Below are 27,961 nucleotides of genomic sequence, written 5' to 3' on the forward strand. Positions count from 1 at the left end.
ATGGCCGGGCCGTGGGGCGCGCCGGGCGGGCCCCCCAAGGGCAACGGCAGCGCGCTGCTCAACGCCTCTCAGCGGGCGGCGGGCGGCGGGGAGGGCGCCGCGGGGCCGCGCCCCCCGTGGGTGGCCTGCACGCTCGCCGTGGTCCTCATCTTCACCATCGTGGTGGACGTCCTGGGCAGCCTCCTGGTCATCCTGTCCGTGTATCGGAACAAGAAGCTGAGGAACGCAGGTAGGGGCTCCCGGGGCCGGGCAGCCCCCCACGGTCACCCGACGGCCCCCCCCGCCCCCGTTCCCGGGCAGAACGCGGCCCCCTCCCCCGCTGTCAGTTAGCTTTTGCTAAAGTGAATTCTCTATTTAAAAAACCTGAGGACTTTGAGCGCTTTTTCCCAAGAGAGAGAGACAGAAGCCCGTCACTTTGCTTTTCCTTTAACTTGCTGTCCTTGGAGGGTTCCCCCCCTTCTCTTCTTCCTCCCCACCCCCAGCCCCCCACAATGAGACAGGGGGTCTCAAGTCCCTTAAGGACCGAACACTTTGCCAGAGTCAGTTTCTCTTTTTAGGGGAAAAACCCCACTGTACAGTGATCAGCTTCTGAGGTTTATTGGATTGAGAGACATCAGATACAGGTGGCAGAAAGTTCCTCAAGAAGGCCTTCCAGATTGGGGCGCCTGGGGGGCTCAGTGGTTGAGCATCTGCCTTTGGCTCAGGTCCCGGGATCGAGTCCCAGTCGGGCCCACTGCAGGGAGCCTGCTTCTCCCTCTGCCTGTGTCTCTGCCTCTCTCTCTCTCTCTCTCTCTCATGAATAAATAAATAAAATCTGAAAAAAAAGTCTTTCCAAATCAGATTAATGAATTTATCAATGGCTTGGCTTGACATATAATTTGTCTTCCCTTGCTTTGTTAAAATAGGAGAAAATAAATAAGGCTGTGAAATGAGCTTTCCTTTAGTTTTGTTGTCAGGAAAGTTTTCAGTTTTTAGACTGCTTAAAAAGACTCCCAGGGCTCCCGCACATGATTGTTATTCCTTCAAGCTAAATAGGTTTCCATTTTAAAAATAGAAATGTTGCAGTAAAGAGTATATTTACATATAATATACTACTAGAGGGGATTTTGTGTTCGAGTTAAACTTGCTTTATCCTCCAAGCAATGAGTTGAAATTGGTTTATCTTTGGTGGGAGACCGGGGATGATTTTCCATAGGACATGGGATGTTCAGATCCTCAAGAGATGATGAGGTGCCGAGTTCTTTATTTAGAACCTGACATTTTGGAGGTGGGGGCAGAGAGAAGGAACCATGCACTTGTACCTCTGTCAAAAGTAGTATTTTTGTTCTAATAAAATAGTTGATCAATGCTGTGATTTCCTTTAGCTCTCTCCTGGGAGGGCCCTCCTTTTCACTATAATACTTGGAATAGGGAGTCATTTAAGAATTAACTTGATTATTGCCTGATAACACGAACTGAATAACCTTATTTCACATGCGATTGGCTTAAACTAGAGAAGTTCTGCCTTCAAGAGGCTCTTTGAAGAAACATAGGCAGGAAGCTCCTTGACACAGTCTGCGTGATGAGCTTTTGAATCTGACACCAAAAGCTACAAAAGCAAAAATAAAGAAGTGGGACTACATCAAACTAAGAAGTTTCTGCACAGGAAAGGAAACCATCAACAAAATGAAAAGGCAACCTGCTGGATGGGAGGATATGTTTGCAAATCATATTTGATAAGGAGCTAATATTTAAAATAGACGCAGAAGTTATACACCTCAGTTGCAAAAAAAAATTATTTAAAAATGGGCAGAAGATCAGAATAGACTGTTTTTTGAAAGAGAGAGAAAGAGAGAGAGAGTGTGCACTCGAAAGGGGGGAGAGGTGGTTGGAGAGGGAGAGAGAATCCTTAAACAGAGTGCAGAGGACTCGGGACTCAATCCCTGAGATCAGGACCCAAGTCTAAATCAAGAGTTGCTCAGTCAATCAACTGAGCCACCCAGGAGCCCTTGAATAGAATTTTTTTTTTTTTTTTAAAGAAGACATCCAGGTGGCCAATGGGTGCGTGACAAGATGCTCAACATCTCTCATCATCAGGAAAATGCAAATAAAAACCCACCTCACACCCATCAGATTGCTATTATCAACAAGAAGTCACAGTTTTGGTGAGGATGTGGAGAAAAGGGAACTCTATGCACTGTGTGAATTGTTAGAATGCAAACTGGTGCAGCCACTGTGGAACAATATGGAGGTTCCTCAAAAAATTAAAGATAGGACTACCATATGATCCAGCAATTCCACTTCGAGGCATTTATTCAAAAAAACCAAAAAGATACCTGCACCTCCATGTTCATTGTAGCATTGCTTACAATGCCCAAGATACAGAGACAGCCTAATGTCCATCAACAGGTGAATGAAGAAAAAACATATATACACATACACACACAAAGTGCAATATATGTATATATACACATATATACATACATATATAATACATATATACACATATAATATATATATATATATATATGAATGAAATCTTGCCATTTGTGACAACATGGATAGACCTTGAGGGCATTAAACTTAAGTGAAATAAATCAGAGAAAGACCAATACTATATGATCTCTCTTAATGTGGGATCTAACAACAACAACAACAAAAAACTCCTGCAAAAACCCAAGCTCATAGATACACATTGATGGTTGCCAGGGCCTGGGGGTAGGGGTGGGAGGATGAAAGAAACGAGTGAGTTGTTTTGCTTTTGGTTTAGTTTAAGTAAATTGGGTGAAAAAAAGAAAAAGAGGGTATGAGAAAACACAGTGCTGTGAGCATGGTTTAAGAATTATCTGTCTTGGGGTGCCTGGCTGGCTCAGTTGGAGCATGTGACTCTTGATCTTGGGGTTGTAGGTTTGAGCCCCATGCTGAGTGTAGAGACTACTTAAAAATAAAATCTTAAAAGAAAAAAAAAAGAATTATCTTTTTTATCCCCAGGAGCAAAGCTGTGGGGGAAGCCTGCTTTCTCATTATGGCTGATTTCTTGCCAGTCCCTTCTATCTCTGGGGTCTGGGAGTGCTGGCTCTGCTTATGACAGGTTAATCTGCTTTGCAATCTCTTTGTTGCATTACTGATTATTTTAATTCCTTGGACCAGGGTTTGATAATAGGACTTTTGCTGTGACCTGTCCAATGCATTTCTTTGTTCCCCTGTACAAACAAAGAGGCTTCTTCCCTTCTAGCAATAAAAGCAGTTTCCTGTGGGCCAGATACAGTTCTGAAAGCTGTTAACTGAATTTTTTGGGAAGCCCAGCGGTGGGATGCCACTGCTAGCCTCTTCGCAAAGGAGGGACTGAGGACACTGATTGGTCATGCATACTCTAAGAGGTAGAGCAGGGAATAAAATTCACAGTTTGCCCCTAGAGCCCATTCTGCTTTGTTAGTAGCAGCAGCTCCAGCACTTGGGAAGTTTGGATCTTGCAGGAACTTCCATTTAAAAAAATATCCACATGCCTGAAATAATTCTACTGCTTCTGTTTTATGAAAAAGAATTGTAAGAAGTGCACCTTCCAAACTACTTTGTATTTTGTATTCCGTTCATGTGCTAAGCAATTTTTTAGTAGGGAAATCTATAAAATACATTTCTGTAGCTAACGGGGAGACCTGTAGTGAGCTTTAATTTGTGAAGCTTTTGAACTTTCATATTTGTGGAATTGGGCTTTTTATTCAGATGTACCACTGTTGCGATTCAAACCATTTGAGGCTCCCTAGGATAGGTGGTAATTTGAAACAGATAGAAGTAGCTTATTCCAAGGAGTTTTTGGGGATGCTTATCAAAAGTTCTTATGATTGGTCACTTTTTCCCTTCCAATTAAATTTTTGTGCTGGTATTAGGGATAAAAGATGCAAAGACGAGAATAGAAGAAATGACAAAGAAATAAGAATGCTAAGTAAGGCATCTAAGCTTCGAACTTTCTTTTGGAAATCTAGTATAATGGCAGGATTATTTATCCCCCTGCCCTGCCTCAAGAGAGCATATTGACATTTGATTTCCCAGAGAAAAAATTCAAAATGCTTAACACCCGTGTCTCAGGGACACTGGTCAATAAGAGCAGACACAGGCATCAAACGCCCATCAGGCTCTTAGGTGCTGGCCGAATGTCTGCTCTCTCCCGTCCACATTTTGATTCTAGAATTGATACTACTGTATTTGCTCCTTCTGAGTAAATTTCATTGCATAATAATGGGAAGATTCCTGCACTGGAACACTGCGATTAATATCTTTGCTCTCTGCTCTGTGATCTGAGAAGTCGGTTATCCAAACCTCTATTTTCCACATTTGTCAAATACAGAAAATACCTATTTTCTTAGCCTCACACATGTGGGAAAGGATACTTTGCATATGGAAAATAGTGCATGCTTTGAAAAGGACAAAGTAGGTGATGCTATGTGCTTTATCTAGGTATACCTAACAAAAGTGTGTTAAAAACAACTTCAATTTTTTAAAAAACAGATTTATTTATTTAGAGAGAGAGCCAGAGTGTATGGGAGGAGGGGCAGAGGGAGAGGGAGAGAGAATCTCTCCTGAGCACAGAGCCTGAAGCAGAGCATGACATGGAGCTCGATCCCAGGACCCTGAAATTATGACCTGACCCAAACTCAAGAGTCAGATGCTTAACTGACTGAGCCACCCAGGTGCTCCAAAACAACTTCTTTTGTTGTTGAAATCTGTTAAAAACCATTGAACTGTAGACTTATAATTTGTGTGTTTTTCTCTATGTACATTATGCTTAAGTAAAGGTTTCACTAAAAAAAAATAAATAAGCAAGAGTCCAATAATATCTTGCCTATTCAAAATTCACTTATCTGGCCATCTAACCTATCTAGAATACAGCCAATAAATGGAAATAAGCAAAAATAATAATAGGCTTTCTCCTATAGCTGATTTGTTTTTAGAGAACTGTACAACAGTGAGGCTAGTAGCATCCAGGTTTTAAGCCATAAACTAGGGGGATGACTGACACATTTAGAGGAACAGCACATGTGGCCAACAGCATTGGTTGAAATAGATTCACTAAAAGTAGGTCTGAGAAATTAAACAATACAACCTTTGGGGGGCAAGTTGTTAAGAAGCAAATAGCTCTGCTCACCATTAATTGTTCCTGAAAACAGCATAGCCCAATGATGTATTTCTTAATTATGATCCTGAGCATTCAAGGAAAGGTCCAACCCCATATGGTGTGTTCTGTTTCTGAAGATAGGGCCACCATAATATTTTAGAGAGATACTTAGCTGAATTAGTTTATTATTATTTTTAAATCTGGTACATGGGGGGATTCCTGGGTGGCTTAGTGGTTTAGCACCTGCCTTTGGCCCAGGGAGCAGTCCTGGAGACCTGGGATTGAGTCCCACATCAGGCTCCCTGCATGGAGCCTGTTTTTCCCTCTCTCTCTCTCTCTGTCTCTCATGAATAAATAAATAAAGTCTTTTTTTTAAAAAAAAAAAAATCTGGTACATGGTGGGGTAAACTCTCAGTATTGTAAGAAATAAAATGACATAAAAAGTTCCCCAGAATGACTGTAAGACTGGAGCATCCACGCTGTGTTACATGCTTGAGTGTAACTCTTGTTCCATGCCAGAGTGCTTGCACTTGCTTCTCTCAGGCCTACACAGTGTTATCTCTATCCATCCTGCATTTCTACTTAGAGAAGCTGCAATGAATATGGAGGGAACATGGACTTAGGGCTTCAGAGATCTGAGTTTAGACCTGGGATGGCCCAGGGCTGTTTTTAAGCTGCTTAGTCTCAGGCATGCGTGCCAGCTTAAAAAAGACTGTTTTTAAATCGAGGCATAACACACACAGTAAAGTGTACAAAACATAAATACACAGGCTAATGTATTTTTCCTTATGTATACACACATGAACATCACTTTTGAGAAATGAAATGAGGGTGTTGATAGATGGAAGCATTATTATTCGCAACTTGAACTAGAATTTATGCCAAATCTAAGTACTGGAACCACCAATGTCAATTTTTCTCTTTTACTATTGGCAAGCAGATGGTTGTCTGTACTGGGTTTGGCTCTTTCTTTTTTTGTAGCCATTGCTCAGATAACGAAGGCTGAGGCTCACTGCCTTCTCATGACCTGTGGCCATGCTCACATCAGGTCACTAGTACTCCAGGCTAGGTCCCATTGAATGTGTCCATAGCTACCTTGACTGAGCCCTTGGCCATTCTGTTCACTGTATCCCAGCCTTCATCTTCTCTTTGCTCTCTTTCCTTCTCTTCCTTTGCCTTCTCTTTTTTCTTCCCTTCTGTTTCTTACTTCCCGCTCTTCAGTGCCTTTTAATCACCATCATTAGTTTTGATCTCTTAGTAGAGGTCACATGTGTATCTGGTTCCTAATTGTATCTGTTGTGCGTCAGCAAAAAAGATAGTCTTGAACTTATAAACATATTATATTTCAGAAATTCACTGATAAATGTCTTAAAAGAATATATGATATGATATTTTGGCTTCTGTGCTGGCCCACAAAATCATTCAAACCACAATATACTGAAGTAATTCTCAGAATTGCTGGGTCATCTGACATTGATGAGCTCCCAAGAGGAAGCTGCCTTGTTCTAAGTTCTGACCGCCTTGGGATCCTGTGAGAATGGGGAGGAGTGGTGTGGAAGGGAGAGATGGAAGCTTCCTTTCCTAACTTAGAAATGTCAGGACAGAGGTCAGGGGCAAGGCATGATGAAAGAGGTGGGTTTAGCAACAGAGATGAGGGAGAAACAAGTATAAGTGTCTGCATGTGCTCACAGTCGAGTGCTCTTGTGTTAGGGACAAACATTATCAGGTCCTACAGGAAAGTGTGGGAGGAGATTGGGAAGAGAATGGATCCAGAAACTGGATTCCAGGTCTTCCTTACTGAATGGATTTATAATTGAAGATAAGTCATCATCTCCCTGGACTGTTTTTGCATCAGTAAAATGATGGGGTTGAATAATATCTGTGAGTCCTTTTTGATTCTGGTATCCTTTTGTTCACACAATTATTAAACTCACAATGAAGCTGGAGATTGGATTGCAGTGAAACCGACTAGCAATAAGAACTATGGGTACATTAACACAGACACAGCCAGTGATGACAGACATCACAGACCGAGGAAACGGTGTCCTCATGAAAGCGTGCCCCCTTGTCCTAAACCCTCTGGGTCACTTGTCTCATATCTTCTGGAGAAAAAGACCTCTACATGACATCTGTTTTCCCTGTTTTATTTCCCAAGAAATGTACACAAATTTTAGAAATTTCCCATCTTGTTCTTCCTTCTGGGAAGAGAATGAAGTAACCAACTACTCAGAAACAACGGGTTGTCCTCTGTGACTTAGGCAGGTTCTTGTGTGTTTGGGTAGGAAGAGCTTGGGGACACACTTATGATGAGCTGACTGTGGTGTGTGTGAGTGAACAGTCCTCCTGCAGTCAGATAGGCTCTTCTAGGCCAGCAGTGACCCCTTCAACATGTAACCACTCAGGAGAAGAGCATAAATTGGCAGCCAGCCTGACTATTCAGTTTGTGGCAACACACATCTAAAGAACAGGGGGTTCACATGAGTGAGCACATCACTCTCACTTAGGTGTTCAAAAGTGGATGGAAGATAAATCCTTCATCACATTATGAAACAAAGAATCAGACAATGTCTCTTGCAAAATCAATTTAGGATGTCTCTATTGTCCTAAAGGTGACTAGTTACATGATATACTGGTGATTTCAACACCAGTGCTCTGTGCGATTGTTAAAGCCAAAAACATAAAACAAAATAAAATATCTGTGTATGAACCAATTGCCCAAATCCCAAAAGAAAAAGAAAATACATTTTGGACAATACTATTGAGTCATTTTATCCTTTCAGAAATCTTTCTTCATAAAGATTCAGTTTGGATCCTATAGTCTCTTCTTATTGTAAGTGATGCTTTCCTGTGATTCACTTAATATCCATGGACACCAGATATAAGGGAAACATTTGTAACAAAAGTCTAGCTTCTGAGACATGGGCAATTAGAACAGATAGACAGTATTCATCAACAATCTGCTCTGGTGTCTTAATTGAAAATCTTAACTTTTTGTGATAAAACTTCAGTCTTTTTTAAATTGTTCTGGTACTTAACTGATTTTGTAAAACTTGCTGGTCATCTTTTGATGACCAATGACGCTTAAATTATGAGCATTTTATAGCACCTTTTCAAGCTAACTCCAATTATGAAAGCAATATAGTTTTTAAGTCCTACAATTTTATTTTTAAAATTTATTTATTTGCACTTGGAACATTTTTCCAAGCTTGAGAAAATTAAAGTAGGAAGTTGGTGAAATCATAGTTTGTGGTTTACTTTTCAGACAGCTATTTTGATCTGATTTCTGTAGATGAAGTAGAAAAATAACTTCTTGTTTAGAATATATAGCGCTTTGTATTTATGCACATAGAGTAAGTCTCAGTTTTCAAAGTACTTACCCACATTTTGTTTTATTTGTCCTTATAAAATCTCCTTGGGTAGATAAAAAAAAAAAAAAACTAAAGCCCCCAAATTCACAGATAAATGATCACTATTTCTTATTCCAGCACACAACCCAGTGTGAAAGTGGAAGGAGCACAGGGATTAAAATCAGAAGACCCAGGCTGAGTCTTGTATATCTGCAATACCTTTATTTGTACTAAGTGTTGGATCTAGTTACTCAGTCTCTCTGAGTCTTGGTTTTGCCATCTGTCCAGCGGGGTTCTTTCCTCACAGGGTTGCTAGGAGGATGGATTTAGATTCTGTTCATCCATCTACCTGTCCTTCTACCAATTACTTTGAAGTTGTAAAATACTACAGAAATCATGGTATTATTATGTTATTCTTAGTATATGTTCTATAATTAGTATTTTTAATGTTATCTTTATTTTTTAAGTAAGTGGATGATATGAACAAGAAGAAGTGAAATCAGTCAGAAACTAAACATTTGAGATCTAATTCTCTTTTGCAGTATTATGGAAATTACACAAATTCTCTTATGTCACCATTTTTCCTTTCATAATAGACATTTTCTCTCCACAGCAAGTAGGATTCAGATTCTGCTGTTTCAATATCTAGCCTTTAAGTGGCTGATTATCTAAATATCCAAGCTGTTCTCTAATTTAAAATGAATCAGCTATGGAAGCTACAATAACTTCCTTAGACAAGTATGTTACTATTTAAAAATTATGACCTACCTGTATGTACAGACCTAGAAAATGATTTCAAGCTTATAAAGTCAATGTATAATGTAATCCTCAATCTGATAGAGCTCTTGTTGGTACTGTTGATGTTTTCCTCTTATTACTCTTCATGAGATTTGCAATTATTGATTCAAGGGAATTTTTTATTTTTAGACATTTTATTGATTTTTCCCCTTGCATTCTTAGCCACTGTTTAGTTTCATGACTTTTTTTTTCTGTTTCTGGTCTGTGTAGTATATTATTAGAGAACTCTAAATTTTATCCAAATTTGCCGAAGTAATCCTCAGAATTTGCCTGGAAACCTTAGGACAGTGGATTAGGACTCCTATACTTCATTAATTTGGGCATCTACATGATTACATTTGGATCTGATCTTTGGTTCCACCAGCTATTTATCTTATAAGTATCAATTTCTAGCGTTAACTTAATCACAGGTAAGATGGAGCTTATTTTTGCTAGCTTTCACAATCATTTTTCTCTTGGCAATCCTGAAAGTTAACCAAAGATAAAATGTCCTAAATTAAACCTCCTGCATTTAGTTCTTACTAACATTTATGGCTCTGTTTTAAAAAATATCTGCTTTGAAGAATATCTGAAAATATCTGAATTGAAAATAATTCCATTTAAAATTGCACCAGAAAGAATAAAGGCTTAGGAATAAACTTAATCAAGGAGATGAACGATCTGTACTTCAAAAACTATAAAATACTAATGAAAAAAATGAAGATGACATGAAAAAATGGAAAGATATCCCATGCTCATGGACTGGAAGAATTCACACTGTTAAGATCTCCATATAACCCGAAGTAATCTACAAATTTAATGCATCCTTATTAAACACCATAGTACTTTCAAAAGGACCGGAATATAACCCTACAATTTGTATGGAACCACAACAGGTCATGAAAAGCCAAAGCAATCTTGAGAAAGAGAACAAAGCTGGAGTTATCACAATCCTAGGTTTCAATATATATAGGGTTGATAATCAAAACAGTAGATACTAACACAAAAATAGAAACATAGGTAAATGGAACAGAATAGAGACCTCAGAAATAATCCCACATTTATATGATCAGTTAATTTATGGCAAAGGAGGCAAGAATATACAGTGGAGAAAAAACCAGTCTCTTCAATAAATGGTGCTGTGAAAACTTGGAAGCTACATGCAAAAGAATGAAACTGGACCACTTTCTTACACCATACACAAAAATAAACTCAAAATGGACTAAAGACCTACATGTGAGACCTGAAACCATAAAAATATGAGAAGAGAACACAGGCAGTCATTTCTCTGATGTTGGCCATTGTAACATTTTCTAGGAATGACTCCTCGGGCAAAGGAAAGAAAAGCAAAAATGAACTATTGGGACCACATCAAAATAAAAAGTTTTTGCACAGAGAAGGAAACCATCAACAAAGCTTGAAGTCAACCTACCAAATGGGAGAAGTCATTTGCAGATGATACATCTGAAAAGGAGTTAACATCCAAAACATAGAAAGAATTTATACAACTCAACATCCAAAAAATCTGAATAAAAAATGGACAGAAGATCTGAACATTTTTCCAAAGGAGCCATCCAGATGGCCAATAGACACATGAGAAGATGCTCAACATCACTAATCATCAGGGAAATGAAGATCAAAACCACAATGAGATAGCACCTTATACCTGTTAAAATGGCTATTATTAAAAAGAAGAAATAAAAAGTGTGGCTGAGGATGTAGAGAAAAGGGAATCCTTGTTGCACTGTTGGTGGGAACGTAAATTGGTGCAGCCACCATGGAAAGCAGTATGGAGGTTCTTTAAAATATTAAAAACAGAATTATCATACAATCTTGCAATTCCATTTCTGGAATATTTATCCAAAGGAAAAACACCAGCCTGGAAAGATTATATGCCCTAGATACATGGCAGCATTATTCATAACAGCTTAGATAGGGAAACAATGTCAAGTGTCCACTGACAAATACATGGATAAAGAATGTGTAGTGTGTCTGGATATATATATATTCTGTATACATATATATGCACACACATACACATGTAGGCGTGCACACACACATATACATGTATACACACACATATATGCACACACACAAAAACACAGTGCAATATTAATCACAAAAGAGAATGAGATCTTGCCATTTGCAACAACATGAGTGGATCGAGGGGATAGTACACTTAAGTGAAAAAAGTTAAAGACAAATACCATATGATTTCACTTAATGTGGAATCTAAAAAAAACAAAACCAAAACCAAATAAAAACAAAACAGAAAAAGGCCCATAAATATAGAGAACTGGTGGTTTGTCAGTGAGAAGGGAGGTGGGGTGATGGGCAAAAAGGGTAGGGGGAGTGGGAGGCACTGTGGTCCAGTTTGGATTGAATACATCACGGGAATGAGAGGTACAGCACGGAGAGTGTAGTCAATGGTATTGTAATAGTGTGAGGGGACCGATGGGAGCTACACTTGTGAGCACAGCACCACATACACAGCTGTTGAGTCACTATGTTGTAAAGCAGAAACTAATGTAACATTTTGTGTCAACTATACTTCCATTGAGAAAAATACCTGTTTTAAGAAATATCTGCTTTGGAAGTCATTTATATTTCTGTAGAGTCTCTGGACCTTGTTCTGCTCATTATTTATTAGTATCCTTGAGAAATGATAATTGGAATATTTGAGGTGAATACTAACGTCTTTATAAGGTGGTTTGAATTTCCTCCCTTTTCCTAAGGAGTTTTAAGTTGCCTGGATGACAGAACTGCCCTATTTTCTAAAAAGGAAATACACACACTGTCAGGATTTTCTATGCTACCAGAGGCAATTAACTGCTTTTATTATTTTTTAAAGATTTATGTATTTATCGACAGAGAGAGAGAGAGAAAGAGAGAGAGAGAGAGAGCAAACAAGCAGACAGGGGAAGGGGGAGGGGGAGATGAAGAAAGAATTTCAAGCAGACTCCTGAGTGTGGAGCCCAACACAGTGCTCTATCCCAGGAACCTGAGATCATGACCTGAGCTGAAATCAAGAGTCAGATGCTCTATCGATGGAGTCACTCAGGTACCCTAATTAATTGCTTTTAGAGAAGTAGTTGTTCATGCTCAGAACTCTGCATGGTATCACCAGAATCATGCCCTCTCTGAAAGTGGCTAAAGATGCTTCCTCAATCAGCATCCTAAGTTTCTCACCTTTCTCACTTGGCTAGCTTGGCTAACCAAATTGACCTGGTATGTGATGACGCTATGTGACATCTCAAGAACTTTCAGTGAAATTCAGTGATGCTGCAATTGGGGAATAAAATGATGGATTTTCTGGCTGAGATGCTCTAAGATTTATTCTTCTACAGAGCCATCCACTTTTGGCAATGACACTGAAGGCTTTAGTCTTAGAAAAAGGGACAAGTAAAAGAAAAACAAATCTTGGTGCTGAATATTATTCAGGCTACTTAGGTTGGATTTGAGTGGTGGAGCTTCTGGCTTGAAAGGATGCTTACCCGCTCTGATATTGGAGTGCTTTTGGAGCTTACTGGATTGAATATTCATTTAAATAAATATTTATTGCATACCTACAATATGAGAAGGAATATAAATTGTCAGCAAATTCTTGCTGGTTTGTCAGAGCCAAGACAGCGTGTGAAACTTGTGTGCAACGTGGATCTTCCTTTCAAAGAGATTACTTTCAATCAAGGCACTTAAAATTCTTTTATTTTCAAATAAAAATAATATGAGGCATACAAAGAAACATGTTTATAAGTGCAAAAATTTTTCAAGAGAAATCTAAAGGTGGTTGGTAGATGGGAGCTGAATCCTGAAGTACTCATGCTTTAAAAGATACTTCCTAACTGACAGATGGTAACTAAGCTCATCATGGAGAGCATTTTGTGATATACATGAATGGTGAGCCATACGCTCTGCACCTGAAACTAATAAAATATTGTATGTCCACTATACTTCAATTAAAAATTTAAAATAATTTAAAAAATTAAAATAATAAAAGGGAGCCTGGGTGACTCAGTTGGTCATGTGTCTGCCTTTAGCTCAGGTCATGATCCCAGGGTCCTGGGATGGAGCCCCTGCATTGGAGTTCCTGCTCCACGGGGAGCCTGCTTCTCCCTCTCCTCTTTCCCTCCGCACTGCTTATATGCTCTCTAGTGCGCACTCTCTCTCAAATAAATAAATAAATAAATAAATAAATAAATAAATAAAATCATATCTTTAAAAAAATACTTAAAAAGTTATTTGTAGTGTAGCTAAAACTCAAATTAAAACTACACAAATAAAAGATGTTAGTATTAACATCAGGATGAAAGAATAGGTAATAAATAGGGAAATATTTAGAGAGAGCTACTTAACACATGGGGTATAATCAAGGAAAGAACTTCAAAATAATTATTAATAATGGAGACAAAGCATAGCTATTTGCAAATAATCCATTGGCTCCATATCTTTTGAAGAAGGTAATACAGCCTGGAAAAATACCTGTCAGAGAAGGTTTGAGAACCAGTCTGCTAACTTAAATTTTAAAACATTTAGTTTAAAACATTAGTTATTAAATGGAAGATGATAAATGTTATAATCGTTAACTAGTATTTCCTCTTTTATGATTTTAACACATTTCAAAATACAAAACTCTCTTCTTATGTGATCTTGAAAAGGATAATGTGCTTTTATCCTTCATGCATTCCTTTTTTTTTTTTTTTTTTAATGCCTGTTGGATGTCTCCTCTGTGCCAGCTTTAGGATAATTTTGGAGCTTGGGACAGAGGACTGTGGCAAGACAAATGCTATTCCAGCTAATTCACCCTTATTTTAATATTTGGCTTAAATTTTCATTTTTACTTTTTAAAAACGTAGTTATTTATTTCAGAGAGAGGAAAGAACAAGCATGAGCAGGGGGAGGGGCAGAGGGACAAGCAGACTCCCCACCTAGCAGAGAGCTCGACCCGGGGCTCCATCCCAGGACCCTGGGATCATGACCTGAGCCAAAGGCAGACGCTTAACCGACTGAGCCACCCAGGTGCCCCTTTCCACATTAGTTTTTTGAAAAGTCTGTTTATAAAACAGGTTATATTACATATATACAGTTGTTCTACACACATATATAGTTGTCTTATACACGACACTTTATATATGAAACATTCCTTATCTGTGGAAAATTAGTTCTATTATAGATTCAATTTGGGGGGATGATGTGTTCCCTTTGAAGAATGTAGGCTCTGGAACCAAATGATCCGGTATGAAATTCTGGCTCTGCCATCCAATGGATGTGACCTTGGGCAAATTACTTGTTTAATTTCCTCACTTTCAAATTTAGGACAATATTAACGCTGTGAGGATTATGGGATTGCTAAACTTAAAGTTTCATTGTGCTTTAAATATAACACTCTGGGAAACAAAATAAATTCTTTGTTATTCAGTACTTGGGTAGAATTAAGATTGGTGAATATATTTTTATTTCTAAGGCAGAGTACAATGTTTAACCTTTAGTATTTACATTCTAAATTCCTAAAAATAGAGTCAAATTTTGAATCTCTAAAATGAACTTTATGAGAATCTTAATTTATACTTTTGTAGTGTTGACTTTTATTTCATTTCTTCTCCCATTTAACTTTAGTGTATAAACAGGACAATACTATGATTGTACCTCTTTAAATAATGACAGTAATTGTGTTTCGGAATTTAGCGATTTAGAGCTCTTGTCTGATTAAATAGAAATATCACTGGATGCCATTAATTTGCTTATATAAGCTGAGATTTCAACAAGTTCTCCAAGATTAAGGAAAGTGTATAAGGAAATAAAGACTACTATCTCAAAATAGAGTTAACATAGTTTTTTCTTTAAAGATTTTATTTATTTGACAGAGAGCAAGCAAGAGAGTGAGCATGAGTGGGGTAGGAGGGGCAGAGGAAGAAGGAGCAGCAGATTCTCTCATATATATATATATATATATATATATGTTATATAATATGTAATATATATATATCATATAAAATTTAGATGTAATATATACAATGTATAATAATATAAGATGCTATATTATCACATTATATATTATATAATCATATAAAGTATATAACAAAATATATTGTTACATTAGTATAATAGAATTCCATATATATTATAATGTATACATGATATATTACATATATATATAGAATATACATATTTATATACACACACACGCACACTGCTTCTTTATCCATTCATCAATTGATGGACACTTAGGCTCTTTCATATCTTGGTTATTGTAAATAATGTTGCTATAAACATAAGGGTGTGTGTATTCCTTTGAATTAGTGTCTTTGTTTTGGGAGTAATTCCCAGTAGTACAATTGCTGGATTGTAGGGTAATTCTATTTTTAATTTTTTGAGGAAACTCCACCTGGTTTTCCATAGTGGCTGCACGGGTTTGCATTCCCACCAATAGCGCCTGAGGGTTCCTTTTTCTCCACATCCTCACCAACACCCTACAGGGTAGGGCACGTGCACAGCTCTAACAAAATTTGCCCGAGCCCTCTGCAGAAGCTACAGGTATGTGCAGCCCTCCTCCTGCAGGTGGCTCAGTGCTCGTGTGGTGGCGGGGCAGGGCGGGGGAATGCTCTGAAACCAGTAGGAACAGATCTGTCTCCCATTTGTCAACGTGTTGCACATACAGCTGTGGCTATGTTGCCTCTCCGTGCAGGTGGCTGTCTCTTGAAGGGTGGCCACCTGCTTCTGCCTTTTGGACCTTCCTAGCCTTTCAGATGCAGCAGCTTCTCCATATTTAGTTGAGGAGTGTGTTTGGCCCGGCATCAGGTCACTCTCTGCTTTACTGACTTGGGTGTGGGGGGTATCTAGTTGTAAATGTGGGATGGGGTGAGCCAGGGTCCTCCTACCCTACCACCTTCCCACGCTCCCTGTAGACATGGGTAGTTTGTGTTTAGCTTATAGATGAAAGGCTGAATCACTCCGGCTGTAAAGTGGATATTTACATATTACAAACGTCTCCCTAAACACCCTTCTGAAAGAATAACTGGATCTAGAAAATGAGGAGAATTCCTGGCAGGATTTTACACTTTTAAAAATTGATGGAAAACTGGACTAGGGCAAGAGGGTTATGTGTGTTACTTATTATATACGGACGTTTTCTTAGCCTCTCTCACTGCACCTATGCGACAGTTACAGGACAGTCAAGACAACCCATCAATCAATTGTGTTTACAGTATTAGGGAGTCACCACCAAGCTAAGAAATAGGACACCTTAGGGAAGACACCATGAGACACAGAGATGGGAGAGCCAGAGGGTCAAGGAGGCAAGAGAGCAAGGTTCTTAGATGTGATCAGGGACCATAGTACCTTCCACTAGCCACATGGACATGGTGCTGCGTGAACAGGGAATTCTATTTCAGGACTTTAAGGGGGATGAAGGCTGAGAGAAGGCTCAGTAAGAATGCTCCTGATGCCTGGAGAGGTGTTTCAGCCATGTGGTGTGGGTAGAACCAGATATTATAGGAAGGGGAATTTAAAAAGTGGGAAGGAAACAGAGGGACAACCTGGTCTGTTATGCTTGAAGGGAGAGGAAAGGGCTGATAGCCAGAAGGACAGGAGGACAAAAGGAGGCTGATTCACCAAGGGAGAGCTCTGCAAGGTGACAGGGACTAGGGGAGGAGCCCTTGCCCAGAGAGATGCTGCCTCTGCAGGGGCTATCTGACCAGGGAGAAGCCTCCTGTGAAGCACAAAATGTGGTTTCCATCACGGCAAAAGAGAAGGAATGGGTATTTATCCAAAGCCAAACGTGTTCTCTGCACTGTCTCAAATCCTCACCGTGGTCATTAGTACCTTGACTTAGTACCAATTAAGAGACTGAGGCTCTGGGAAGCTATGACTTATCCCAGGTCTTGTAGCAAGTGTCATGGCCAGGATCTGAATGCAATTGTGTTTGTTTCTAAACTTTCGGTCTGCATCACCTCTAGTAACCTGAAAAGACAAGTTTCTCAAATATAGTCCTTTGAAATTGAAGAATGTAAAACATTGCCTGTGAGCTTTGATGTGCAAAATAAGTAGATTCTTCTTTTTTTTTATATTTTATTATTATTATTTATTTATGAGAGTCACAGAGAGAGAGAGAGAGAGAAAGAGAGGCAGAGACACAGGCAGAGGGAGAAGCAGGCTCCATGCACCGGGAGCCCGATGTGGGATTCGATCCCGGGTCTCCAGGATCGCGCCCTGGGCCAAAGGCAGGCGCCGAACCGCTGCGCCACCCAAAAGCCAGACTTAGATCTGAGTCTATGGATTTGCCATGTAAAACGAATGAAAAATGTTTTCGAGAGTAGCCAATGTGTATTTTCTCTTGTTTAAACTGGTCTTTATCTCTTGGATGTTAGGTACAGTCAGGGTTTGATTTATTTATTTATTTATTTATTTATTTATTTATTTATTTATTTATATTATTAGAGAGAGAGCATGCAAACACGTGTTAGTGGTGGTGAACGGTACAGGTAGAGGGAGAGATAGACTCTTAAAGCAAGTTCCACGGTGAGCGCAGAGCCCAATACAGGGCTCAATCTCATGAGCCTGAGATCATGACCTGAGCCAAAGTCAAGAGTCAGATGCTTAACCAACTGAGGCACCCATGTGCCATGGTTTTATTAAATTATGAACAATAATTCAATGGGTCTAGAGACTTGATTTCCAAATTCAAGTCCTTAAATGAAAGAAGGAATGAGCCTGTTGAAAAAACCCACATCCTGGTGAATAAGAGCAAAAAAGCAACTGATGTCTACTTTTGTATGAGTGCAGTTTAGGGACTTAAGGGTACATTAGTTCATCCAGCAAACCATTCCCGAGCACTTACTATATGCCAGGCACTGTGCTGTCAAGGTCCTGGACCTCAAGAGGTCTTAGAGGGAGACAGATTTCTCTGCACATGGGTGGAGTCACATGCTGATTTGATGTTGGAAGCATGCATAAGCGTAGCAAGGATGAAAAGATTGAAAAGCAAAACCAAAAAGCATTTAAGTCTGGAACTTCTACCTAATATGGCTGGTTTGTTTGTTTCTGTAAAATAGCATAGTAAGTAGTTCCTCTTTTTTTTCTAAGAAGTGGGTGACTTCTTTAGAAAACCACCTAACCTCATCACAGAGCCGAAGGTCCACCTTAGGTTGTGCAGAAATAGAACCTGAAAGGGAGTTGGCAGGTTCGCTACTCATGCTTTATTGAGGGAGTGCTCTCAGGAGGAACCTGCCATGGGTGAGGGAAGCTGCCTAGGGCAGGGAAAGAGTCGAGCAAGGATGGGGCCTCGGGGGAAGCCTAGGCTTGGCCCAGTCCAACAAGTGGAGGCTCCTGGGTATAAATCCCACTGCAAAGCTGCAACCATTAAAGGTGAAGGGACTGGCCTTCTGTATTCCATTGTTCATTAGTCATTTACTGTCTACTCAACTGAGGGCAATTCTCTGGAGAAGGAGGCAGCTGCAAGTAATTGGGAGCACCCAACACTCCTCAAAATTCCAGGAATAAGCGTACCAGCCTGTCAGAGGGCACTTGGAAAAAGTAATGGTAGCATCTACTCCAAGGCCTATGACACACACAGGATGTGAGGAACCATCCAGAGACCAGCTTGCCATAAGAATCGGCCTCTCAGCCAGAGTTTTGAGGGGAGTCCCCACAAGGAAATGGTTTCTCTGGTGAAATCATTGCATAGATTTGAGTGTTAACCAAATCAGGAACAGGATAGCTAGGGCCATAGAAGCATGTGGATGAAGGCAAACTCAAGGCCCAAACTTTGTACAATGTTTGATGGGGAGACAGATTTCTTGCCTCTCCAGGTGACTCAAACCTTCCTTCCTAAAGCTCCAGCATGTTGGCACTCCTGCCCAAATTGTGATGCTTCATTTTCCACTGGCTTTAATACCAGGGCATGGCAGTAGTGAGGAGTTCCAGGGGAAGGAGCTCCCACATTGCGGACACACACACATCCTTGCTCCAACTGTGTAGTAACAACCCATTTTTCCCTTGATAATCAGGATCAATCACCCCACTTGGGACAGAGACCCCATTCTTAGTCTATTGATTTTCTGGAATGAGGAGTCCAAAGTAGCCAGATGACAGTCTCAACTTCTAGTTTAAGGAAACCACTATTCTGTCTCTTGGTGGAATAGCCCTCTCTTGGGAACCAAGACTTTAGAACAACAGAACCTAAAGTTGTGGGGACATGAAGCAAATGTTTTGCTAGGGTGTCACTAGAATAATTATGAGAGAGAAATGACCATTACCACCCTTGATTTTCTGATCTATGAATTCAGTCACTGATTTGGAACACACACTATACCTGGGGGACATTACCCTAGGCCCATTCAGCTGCTCCTGAAACTAAACCTTCATAAGCCATTCTACCACAATGTCTTGTTTCATTTGCTATAAATTGAGTTCCTCAGTCAGAAGCAATGCTTTTATCATAAAGACAAAGGCATCTTGCAGCTCTATGAATGTCAGATTGGTGAATAATTAAGGTCCGGAAAGGCAAATCCATATCCAGAATATGCTTCTATTCCACTGAGAACAAAGAACTCTCCCTTTGATGATGGAAGTGGTCCAATGTAATCATCTGACCACCACTGTCTGGCTGATATTCCTGGGGACTGGTGCCATATCAGTGTTGGTCTTTGTTGTTGACAGGTTGGGCATTCAGTAGGACAGCAGTGGCTAAAACCAGATCATTTTCATGAGTTCTATGTTGCTGGGCCCATTAGCAACTTCTATTTCTGGTGCATGATAACGTTGTGAGCTTACTGGTCAGGGACAGTGTAGGCTGAAGAAACATTAATGTCCACAGGTTATGTCATCAAGATCCTCTCCTGAAAAAACAAACCAAACCAAAACAAGAACAGGTCTTCTTCTGCTGAGGTTGCTTGAGCCAGATTTTGTCTATGCCACTTCTCTTCAATGCTGTGAGTGCCAACTTTATGATTTAGTGGGTCAGACAATACACTGTCCATAAGGGATCTTTCCAATCACACTGTCACCTAATAGTCTGTGGTCAAGTTTTCAGAAGCTGCTAAGCCTGAAAGTAGCAAGTTAAAAACTGTTTCTCAAAAAACTAGAATTCTAGTCTGCAAAGGGATGTAGCAATCCTCAGGGTCTGTAGTTACAAGTCACTCATATGTGTGCTTCTGCTAAAGGAGCCTTATATGCTCCACATCTACCACAAACAATCCTAACACCATGGATTCAGATGAGTCAAATGGCAAAACAGCTTCAGAGTCTTTTCTTGTTCTGGGCTCCACTCAAAACTGCCTGCTTTTTGGGTTAGTTGGCAAATGGAATGGGGTAGCATGTCAAAATTAGGTGTGTGTCTGTGTGTGTATTAAGTGGTAGGAGGGTGATGCGCCAATTTATTCTTCACCTTGGAAGGCGAATACAGGTGATAATTTTTAAAAAATATTTTTGTTTATTTATTCATGAGAGATATACACAGAGAGAGAGAGAGGGAGAGGCAGAGACATAGGTAGAAGGAGAAGCAGGCTCCATGCAAGGAGCCAGATGTGGGACTCGATTCCTGAACTGGGATCACACCCTGAGGTAAAGGCAAACAGATGTTCAACCGCTGAGCCACCCAGGTGTCCCGAGTACAGGTGATAACTTAAGTAACTTTTTTTTTTTTTTTGCCACTGCATGCCATGAACTACCGATGTCCCCTTTACTACTGGACATATATATATAAGATTTTTAGTATCTTTAAATCTAATGTTATTAGAGAAGCAATTCCAGGAAACCCAGAACCATTACAGAGAAACCCTCCTTAAGGACTGATACCAAATTCTGTATCAGTCAGGGTTCAATCAGTCTGAGAACAAAATCAGTTGAGCAATTATGAGAGGTGATTAAACAATCCAGTTGAAACTGTTGCTTCTGTGTCTGGTGCTAGGGTCTTGTATGAGTCAGGAGTCTTCAGAGAAACAGGAGGAATAGAATATATTTATATTCTAGTAATATATTAGTATATATCCTATTTAGGAAATGGCATGTTCCATGTGTAGCAGTATGTGTATGTATGTATATATATATATATATATAAATTGAATATATTTAGAGAGAATAATAGAATATATTCTGTTAGTATGTTAGTATATATTCTGTTCAGAGAGTAGTATATTCTATTAGTATATTAATATATCTATTTTTTTATTAAAGATTTATTTATTTATTCAGAGAGAGTGAGAGAGAGGCAGAGACACAGGCAGAGGGAGAAGCAGGCTCCATGCAGGGAGCCTGATGTGGGACTCAATCCCGGGTCTCCAGGATCACACCCTGGGCCAAAGGGGTAAAATATCTATATTAATTAATATATTATATATTAATTATATATATTATAATTATATATTAATTATATTATGCATATATGTATATGTATATAATATTATGTGTATATATAATTATATATATTATATAATATATCTATTATATTAATATATTATCTATTATCTATCTATCTATCACTTACTACATTTATTATGAAGAATTGAGTCACTTGGCTATGGAGGCTGAGAAGTTCCCCCATCTACCATGTGCAGTTTAGAGAGCCAGAAAGGCTGGTGCAGTTCTGGTCTGAGTCCAAAGACCTGAGGACCAGGAGCACCTATGGTGTCAGTCCCAGTCCATGTAGTGAGACAGAGAGAGTGAGTTCCCCTTTCCTTCAACTTTTTTGTCTTATTCTAGCCTTTAATGGATTGGATAATGCCCACCCACACTGAGGAAGACATGGATTTTATCTAGCCTAATCAAATGCTAATTTCCTCTGGAAACACACTCACAGACACACCTAGAAATAATGTTTAACCAGCTCTCTGAGCATCCCATGACGTGGTCATGTTGACACACAAAACTAACCATCACAAGCCTAAAGGCCACAGAGAAGGCAGCTGAGAATAAGAGATAGATGCCAAGAGGGAAAGCAAGGAGAGCCTTGGAGGAAGGGATGGGACCCAGGAGGATGAACTGAACTCCTGTCAGTCTCTCACTTTCCCCAAGGCAGGGGGGAGCTCAGAGAAGGAGAAGGAGCTGCACGCTGTACCCCCACCATCACTGCAGGCCAGCAGATAAGAATCAAAGAGCCAGAGAGAGTCACTGCGGTACCTTCAGAGCGCAGAGCACACTTTCACCTCTTACATCTCATGCAGATTGTCTCTGGTCGGGGAACATGACCCTGGAACCCTGTATTCCAATGTCCTTTCAGCTTAGTCCATGCAGTATAAATCCACTTTACATTTTGCTTAAAGATATCAGTATTCCAGGTCTTAATGGAGGGGGAGAAAGAGGTCTCAGATGGGCACTGTCCTCATGGAGTTAAGAGCTTGAGGTGTGGAAAGACGGTGAGAAGAGAAATACTTGTAAACAGAGAAGCAGTGGCACCTTGCTTTGGCCAGTGGCAGAGGGAAGTCCCAGGACAAGTTCTGAATGAAGCAGTTGAGACAAGACAGCTTTTCCGCTGTCTAGTAACCACTTTTATTCATACCCGTGCCCTATTTCACTTACAATTTAAGGTTTTGTTCACCAAAATGAATGTTTGCTCAGCATCTTAGAGTTTGCCTGTCTTTACTCAGTGTGAGCCGCTCAGCTGTTTCTTCTTGTTACCAGTGTAGCCTTGTTACCAGTATACCTCCAACTGCTTTTCCCTTCCCCTCATTCTGGTTCTAAGATGCTTTTTTAGAATTATGCCTGAAGAGGCTCTAAGCCAGGGCCTGCCTGGCCAGAGGTCCCAATATCCAACCCTTACTTATTTCTGGCCACGGGAACTTTCTTAGGGAAATGCACTGAGCGATATTAACAAATAAACAGCGTTGTTGCAGTCTTGCATTAATTGTATGACTTCATCCAACTTAACCCCATATTTCTGTTTTCATCATCTCTAAAAAGTAGGAATTATCCTGTGTGATCACGAATATTCCTCTCAATCTTAACATCTTATGCATCTATAATTCCTCTGCAGTAAGGACGGGAAGTAAATCCAACAGATAAGGAATTACTAGCCATTAACTGAAATTATTTTAAATTTCAGAATGTATTGCTGTGCTGTTTGAATGGAGTGTTGGATGTCCATAAAAATGCATAGATTGCTATCTGGGGGTACATATAGCTGATATGGAAGAGATGATCTTATAATATATATATAATCATGATAATTTAATTCATTCCTCCTCTTCCACACCACATATACACTCTACATACACCTAGCAAATGTGATAAACCTTCCAGCTGAGCTACCTGATAGCCACACTTGCATAGGGTCTATAGCTTAACATTTTTTTCTTGAAACACTTGTAAAAGGGGATTAGTTCAAGGAAAACTAAACTAATGATTTAATTAATATAATGACTTGAACAAAAAAAAAGCAGCATAATTGCCATGAACTAAATGGAGTAGAGGATTAAATCTATGAAAGAAATCTATGACAGTGTTTATGATCTTATTTTTAAGCTCTTTAAAAATAAATCTATTTATGTCAGTTTGTCATCATGACATTCTGGGTAAAAATGGGCTGCTTCGATGACAATCTGTAGCTGAATTTCATATATTATATATATTTTTAAAGTATTATACATTTTGAGTTAAAAATTCATTAAAACAAGCCCACTTTGGAATTTAAATATTTCATTGGTGATTGAAATTGTTCTGTGGGGAAAAATAAATTTGTTTTTATTGCTTTAATTTGGCCTTGTGTAACCAGTCTTCAAATAAATTGTTTTTACAACAATTTATCTGAAATTCCTACCTAAATGACAAAACCTTGCCTTTTTTTAGCCACAGCTGCTATTTTATTTCACTTCTTTACAATTTTTGGAGGGCTGTAGAATAAAATTAATCAGATAGGGACCTCAAGTACAAATGTTGTTTTATTGCAGATTTTGGGAGGTGACAATTTAATAACTGCCATCAAACATTTGAGCAAAAGTCACAACTGGGTACTACTATACAAGATCTTATTACAAAGAGGACATATTATTAGGGTATTATAGTATAGAAATATAGGGAAATTAAGTTTATAAATAAATACAATAAAAGATGAAATATATGGTCACTCTGTCTGGAATATTCCTAACCACTTCTTTCCAGCTCATTCCATTCCTTGCTGCTTCTTTTTCTGCACATACTCTTATTATTCTTCCTTCTCTTTTAATTTTGTTTTTCTAAGCTTGAGAATCATAGGATCCCTGGTCTGTTCATTCCTGTTTATCCAGCTTATTTGATACACTTAATAAGGTTTTGTTGAATGAAATTTATTACAGTTTAATCTAACTGAAGTGGAATAAAGTGATTTAGAAGCCCATGAAAGATGAAGGTCGTCCATGTCGTTGGGCAAATAAGAAAGGCTTGAGGCATTTCCATTTAAGATGGATTTGGGAAAGTGGGTAGCATTTTAAAAATTAGAGAGAGGAGCCATTCAAGGCAGAAGGAATAGTAAGAAACAAAGGCAAATGAGCTACAAAAGTAAAGAACATAGTTGCGGAGTATCTTACAAAATTCAACTAGAGTTTTTGTTTTTATACTTTCAAATGTAATAACACATAGAAAATATTTAGGTTTAATTTTTATACCTTAAGTTCTTTATGAAATCTAGAAGTATTTCTACCTTTTCCTTTGGACTGAGATGAGAGCGTTGTAGAATACCAACAACATTAATTGAGTACTTATCATATGATAGATACTGCTCAGCACTTGACATGGATTCCCTCATTCTGTCCTCATCAAAGCCTTATGAAGAGGCTACTATCATTATCCCCATCTTGTAGAAGAGGAAATAGACACTTGGTGAGATTATATAACTTGTCCCAGTTAGACAACTAGGAAGGGGTGAAGTCAATATTTTAACTCAGAAAGTTGATGAAAGAACCTTTTTTCTTTTAACTTGTACTATGGTTCAAGGATTCACTGCTCTCCAAGGACAGCAACCAAAATCGTTTGAAAAACAAGAGTTGTGAACATGGAATATGCCTTGTTTTAGGCATATTGTGGGATTTTGTGAACAGTGGAATTGATTTGATGAGGCCAACAGTGGACTTGCTTCCTGATAAAAATGGCTTCCATTTCAGTTATAATATGGCAGTAGCTTCGATGCCAGGTTAACTAAGTTGCAGAAATAGCTCTTAAAAAAACAAAACAGCGGGATGAGCACTGGGTGTTATTCTGTATGTTGGCAAATTGAACACCAATAAAAAATAAATTTATTATTAAAAAATAAAAATAAATAAAAGTAAAAAAACAAAACAAACAAAAACAAAACAAAACAAAAAAACAAAACTGAAAGAAAACCAAAGAAATCCCTATAAAACTGGTGATAACCTGTGCTTTCTAAACCTTTCTCCTTTAGGAAATATATTTGTGGTGAGCCTTGCAGTTGCAGACCTGGTGGTGGCTGTTTATCCATACCCCCTGGTACTGACATCTATATTTAACAATGGATGGAATCTGGGCTATCTGCACTGCCAAATCAGTGCCTTCGTGATGGGCCTGAGTGTCATCGGCTCCATATTCAATATCACTGGAATTGCCATTAACCGCTATTGCTACATCTGCCACAGTCTCAAGTATGACAAGCTGTACAGTAACAAGAATTCCCTCTGCTACGTGTTCCTGATATGGATGCTGACGCTGGTGGCAGTCATGCCCAACTTGCGCACTGGAACCCTGCAATATGACCCAAGGATCTACTCCTGCACATTCGCACAGTCTATCAGTTCAGCATACACGATAGCTGTAGTGGTTTTCCATTTCATAGTTCCTATGACCATAGTCGTCTTCTGTTACCTGAGAATATGGATCCTGGTTCTTCAGGTCAGACGGAGGGTGAAACCTGACAGTAAACCCAAAATGAAACCACAGGACTTCAGGAATTTTGTCACCATGTTTGTGGTTTTTGTACTTTTTGCCATTTGCTGGGCTCCTCTAAATTTTATTGGTCTTGCTGTGGCTTCAAACCCTGACAGCGTGGGACCCAGGATCCCAGAGTGGCTATTTGTGGCCAGTTACTATATGGCATATTTCAACAGCTGTCTCAATGCAATTATATATGGACTACTGAATCAAAATTTCAGAAAGGAATACAGAAGGATTATAGTCTCACTGTGTACAGCCAGAATGTTCTTTGTGGATAGTTCTAATGATGTAGCACATAGGGTTAACTGCAAACCCTCTCCATTAATGGCCAACAATAACCTAATAAAAGTGGACTCTGTTTAAAATACAAAGCACTTCTGGCAAGATATATGCACCGTTCAAGATTTTACTGACTTTCATGTTTGCTTCCTTCTTGACAGATGCCTAGACACACAAAGTAGTGGAGAAAACTTGCACTTCTAAGAGGTTGCCTCTAGTTTATTGAACTGCTATGCTATCAGCCTTTTGAATAAGTCTCTAATTCTGCTTATGAAGAGAAATACAGAACATAAAGATAGTTACACGTTAATTTGAAAATATGGTTCAGGGATAGGGGTGTGGGGCAGTAATTTTAAATAAAAATGCTAAATGTATTTGAGTGGAGAAAGAGTATGCAAACTTTTCTTTTGTTGCAAATGAATGTCACAAAGTAATTGCTTTTTTCCTCCACTTTTTGAAGATTTCTTGTCGGAAAACAAATGTGTCATAGTTGTAAACAAGCAAATGGAACAAAAAGAGAAAAGTGGAATGACTGATTCATTAAATAGTAAAAGGCTGAAAGTGAATCAGGGAATACCTCGACGTAACAGCAACAACCACAACAAAGTTTTCCCTTGGCAGTAGGTAGCATTGGGTAACTACAGTCATGATCATGAATATGGTCTCTATTAAAAGGTGTACATTCAACTAGATAAAGAGCTAGCTACATGAAGGAACTCTTTTTCAGATGTCAATAGCCATAGTATTTGAAAACAAGAACAAAATATAAAACTCTATTTGACTTTATTAGACATTTGCTTTATTATTTTGTCATGGAAGATCATTATTCATGTTACAAGCTGTTTTGAACTGATCTCTGTTGATTTATGAAGTCATCTAATCAATTTAATTAAAATTGACAAGGAATCAAAGAGCTGTATACAGTGCTGAATTTGTCTTATATTAATCATCTATTTGGGCAAGTAAATATCTAAACTAGAAGTTTCTTATTTTATTTTTTTTAAATTTTATTTATTTATTCATGAGAGACACACAGAGAGAGGTAGAGACTTAGGGAGAGGGAGAACCAGATTCCCTGCGGGGAGCCCAATGCAGGACTCAAACTCAGGACTCCGGGATCATGGCACGGATCAAAGGCAGGTAGGTGCTCAACCACTGAGCCACTCAGGTGCCCTGATAGTTCTTTTATAGATATTTCAAAGAAATATTCTTTAATAATTCATTTCAGCATTTGATTGCCCTAATAATCCTAAAAGTCTAGGAAAAAATGCACAGGTAACTATGATTTCATAAACTATGGCTCTAGTTTATCCCAAAAAAGCTATTTAGGACAACACTGTCAGGTTTGTTACCTGAAGGAGGGCTTCACAGGAAATTAGAGCCATGGCTTCTTGTGTTTTAAAGTTTTTCAACAAAACTATTACATAGTAGAAAGAGTTAGTGATTTGCCAACTGTATACATAAAACAAAAAATGATCTGGATATATTTGCTAAATACCTCTATAGCTAGATAATCAGAATCTCCTTGGAAATGCTATCAATTGTTATAAAATGTTCCTGTGATAACTGTTTCCATCAAGCATATTTAGGAAACACTAAATTATGGTTCATGGTGGGG

General features: G+C 38.9%; 1 protein-coding gene across 1 annotated transcript; it reads left to right on the forward strand.

Moving 5' to 3' along the window:
- On the forward strand, positions 1–27,254 carry MTNR1A (melatonin receptor 1A). The gene is made up of 2 exons (XM_072762643.1): positions 1–229; positions 25,559–27,254. The coding sequence occupies exons 1-2, from the start codon at positions 1–3 to the stop codon at positions 26,425–26,427; spliced, it is 1,098 nt and encodes a 365-aa protein (XP_072618744.1). The 3' UTR covers positions 26,428–27,254.
- The last annotated feature ends 707 nt before the right edge of the window (positions 27,255–27,961 follow it).

Source organism: Vulpes vulpes, chromosome 7, assembly GCF_048418805.1.
Source record: "Vulpes vulpes isolate BD-2025 chromosome 7, VulVul3, whole genome shotgun sequence".
NCBI classification, from domain to species: Eukaryota; Metazoa; Chordata; class Mammalia; order Carnivora; family Canidae; genus Vulpes; species Vulpes vulpes.

Bases quoted from the DNA above. Each gene is read 5' to 3' on its own strand.
- MTNR1A (XM_072762643.1), top strand. From the start codon at position 1: ATGGCCGGGCCGTGGGGCGCGCCGGGCGGGCCCCCCAAGGGCAACGGC. The intron at 230-25,558 runs GTAGGGGCTCCC...TTTCTCCTTTAG, and splicing joins CAAGAAGCTGAGGAACGCAG to GAAATATATTTGTGGTGAGC.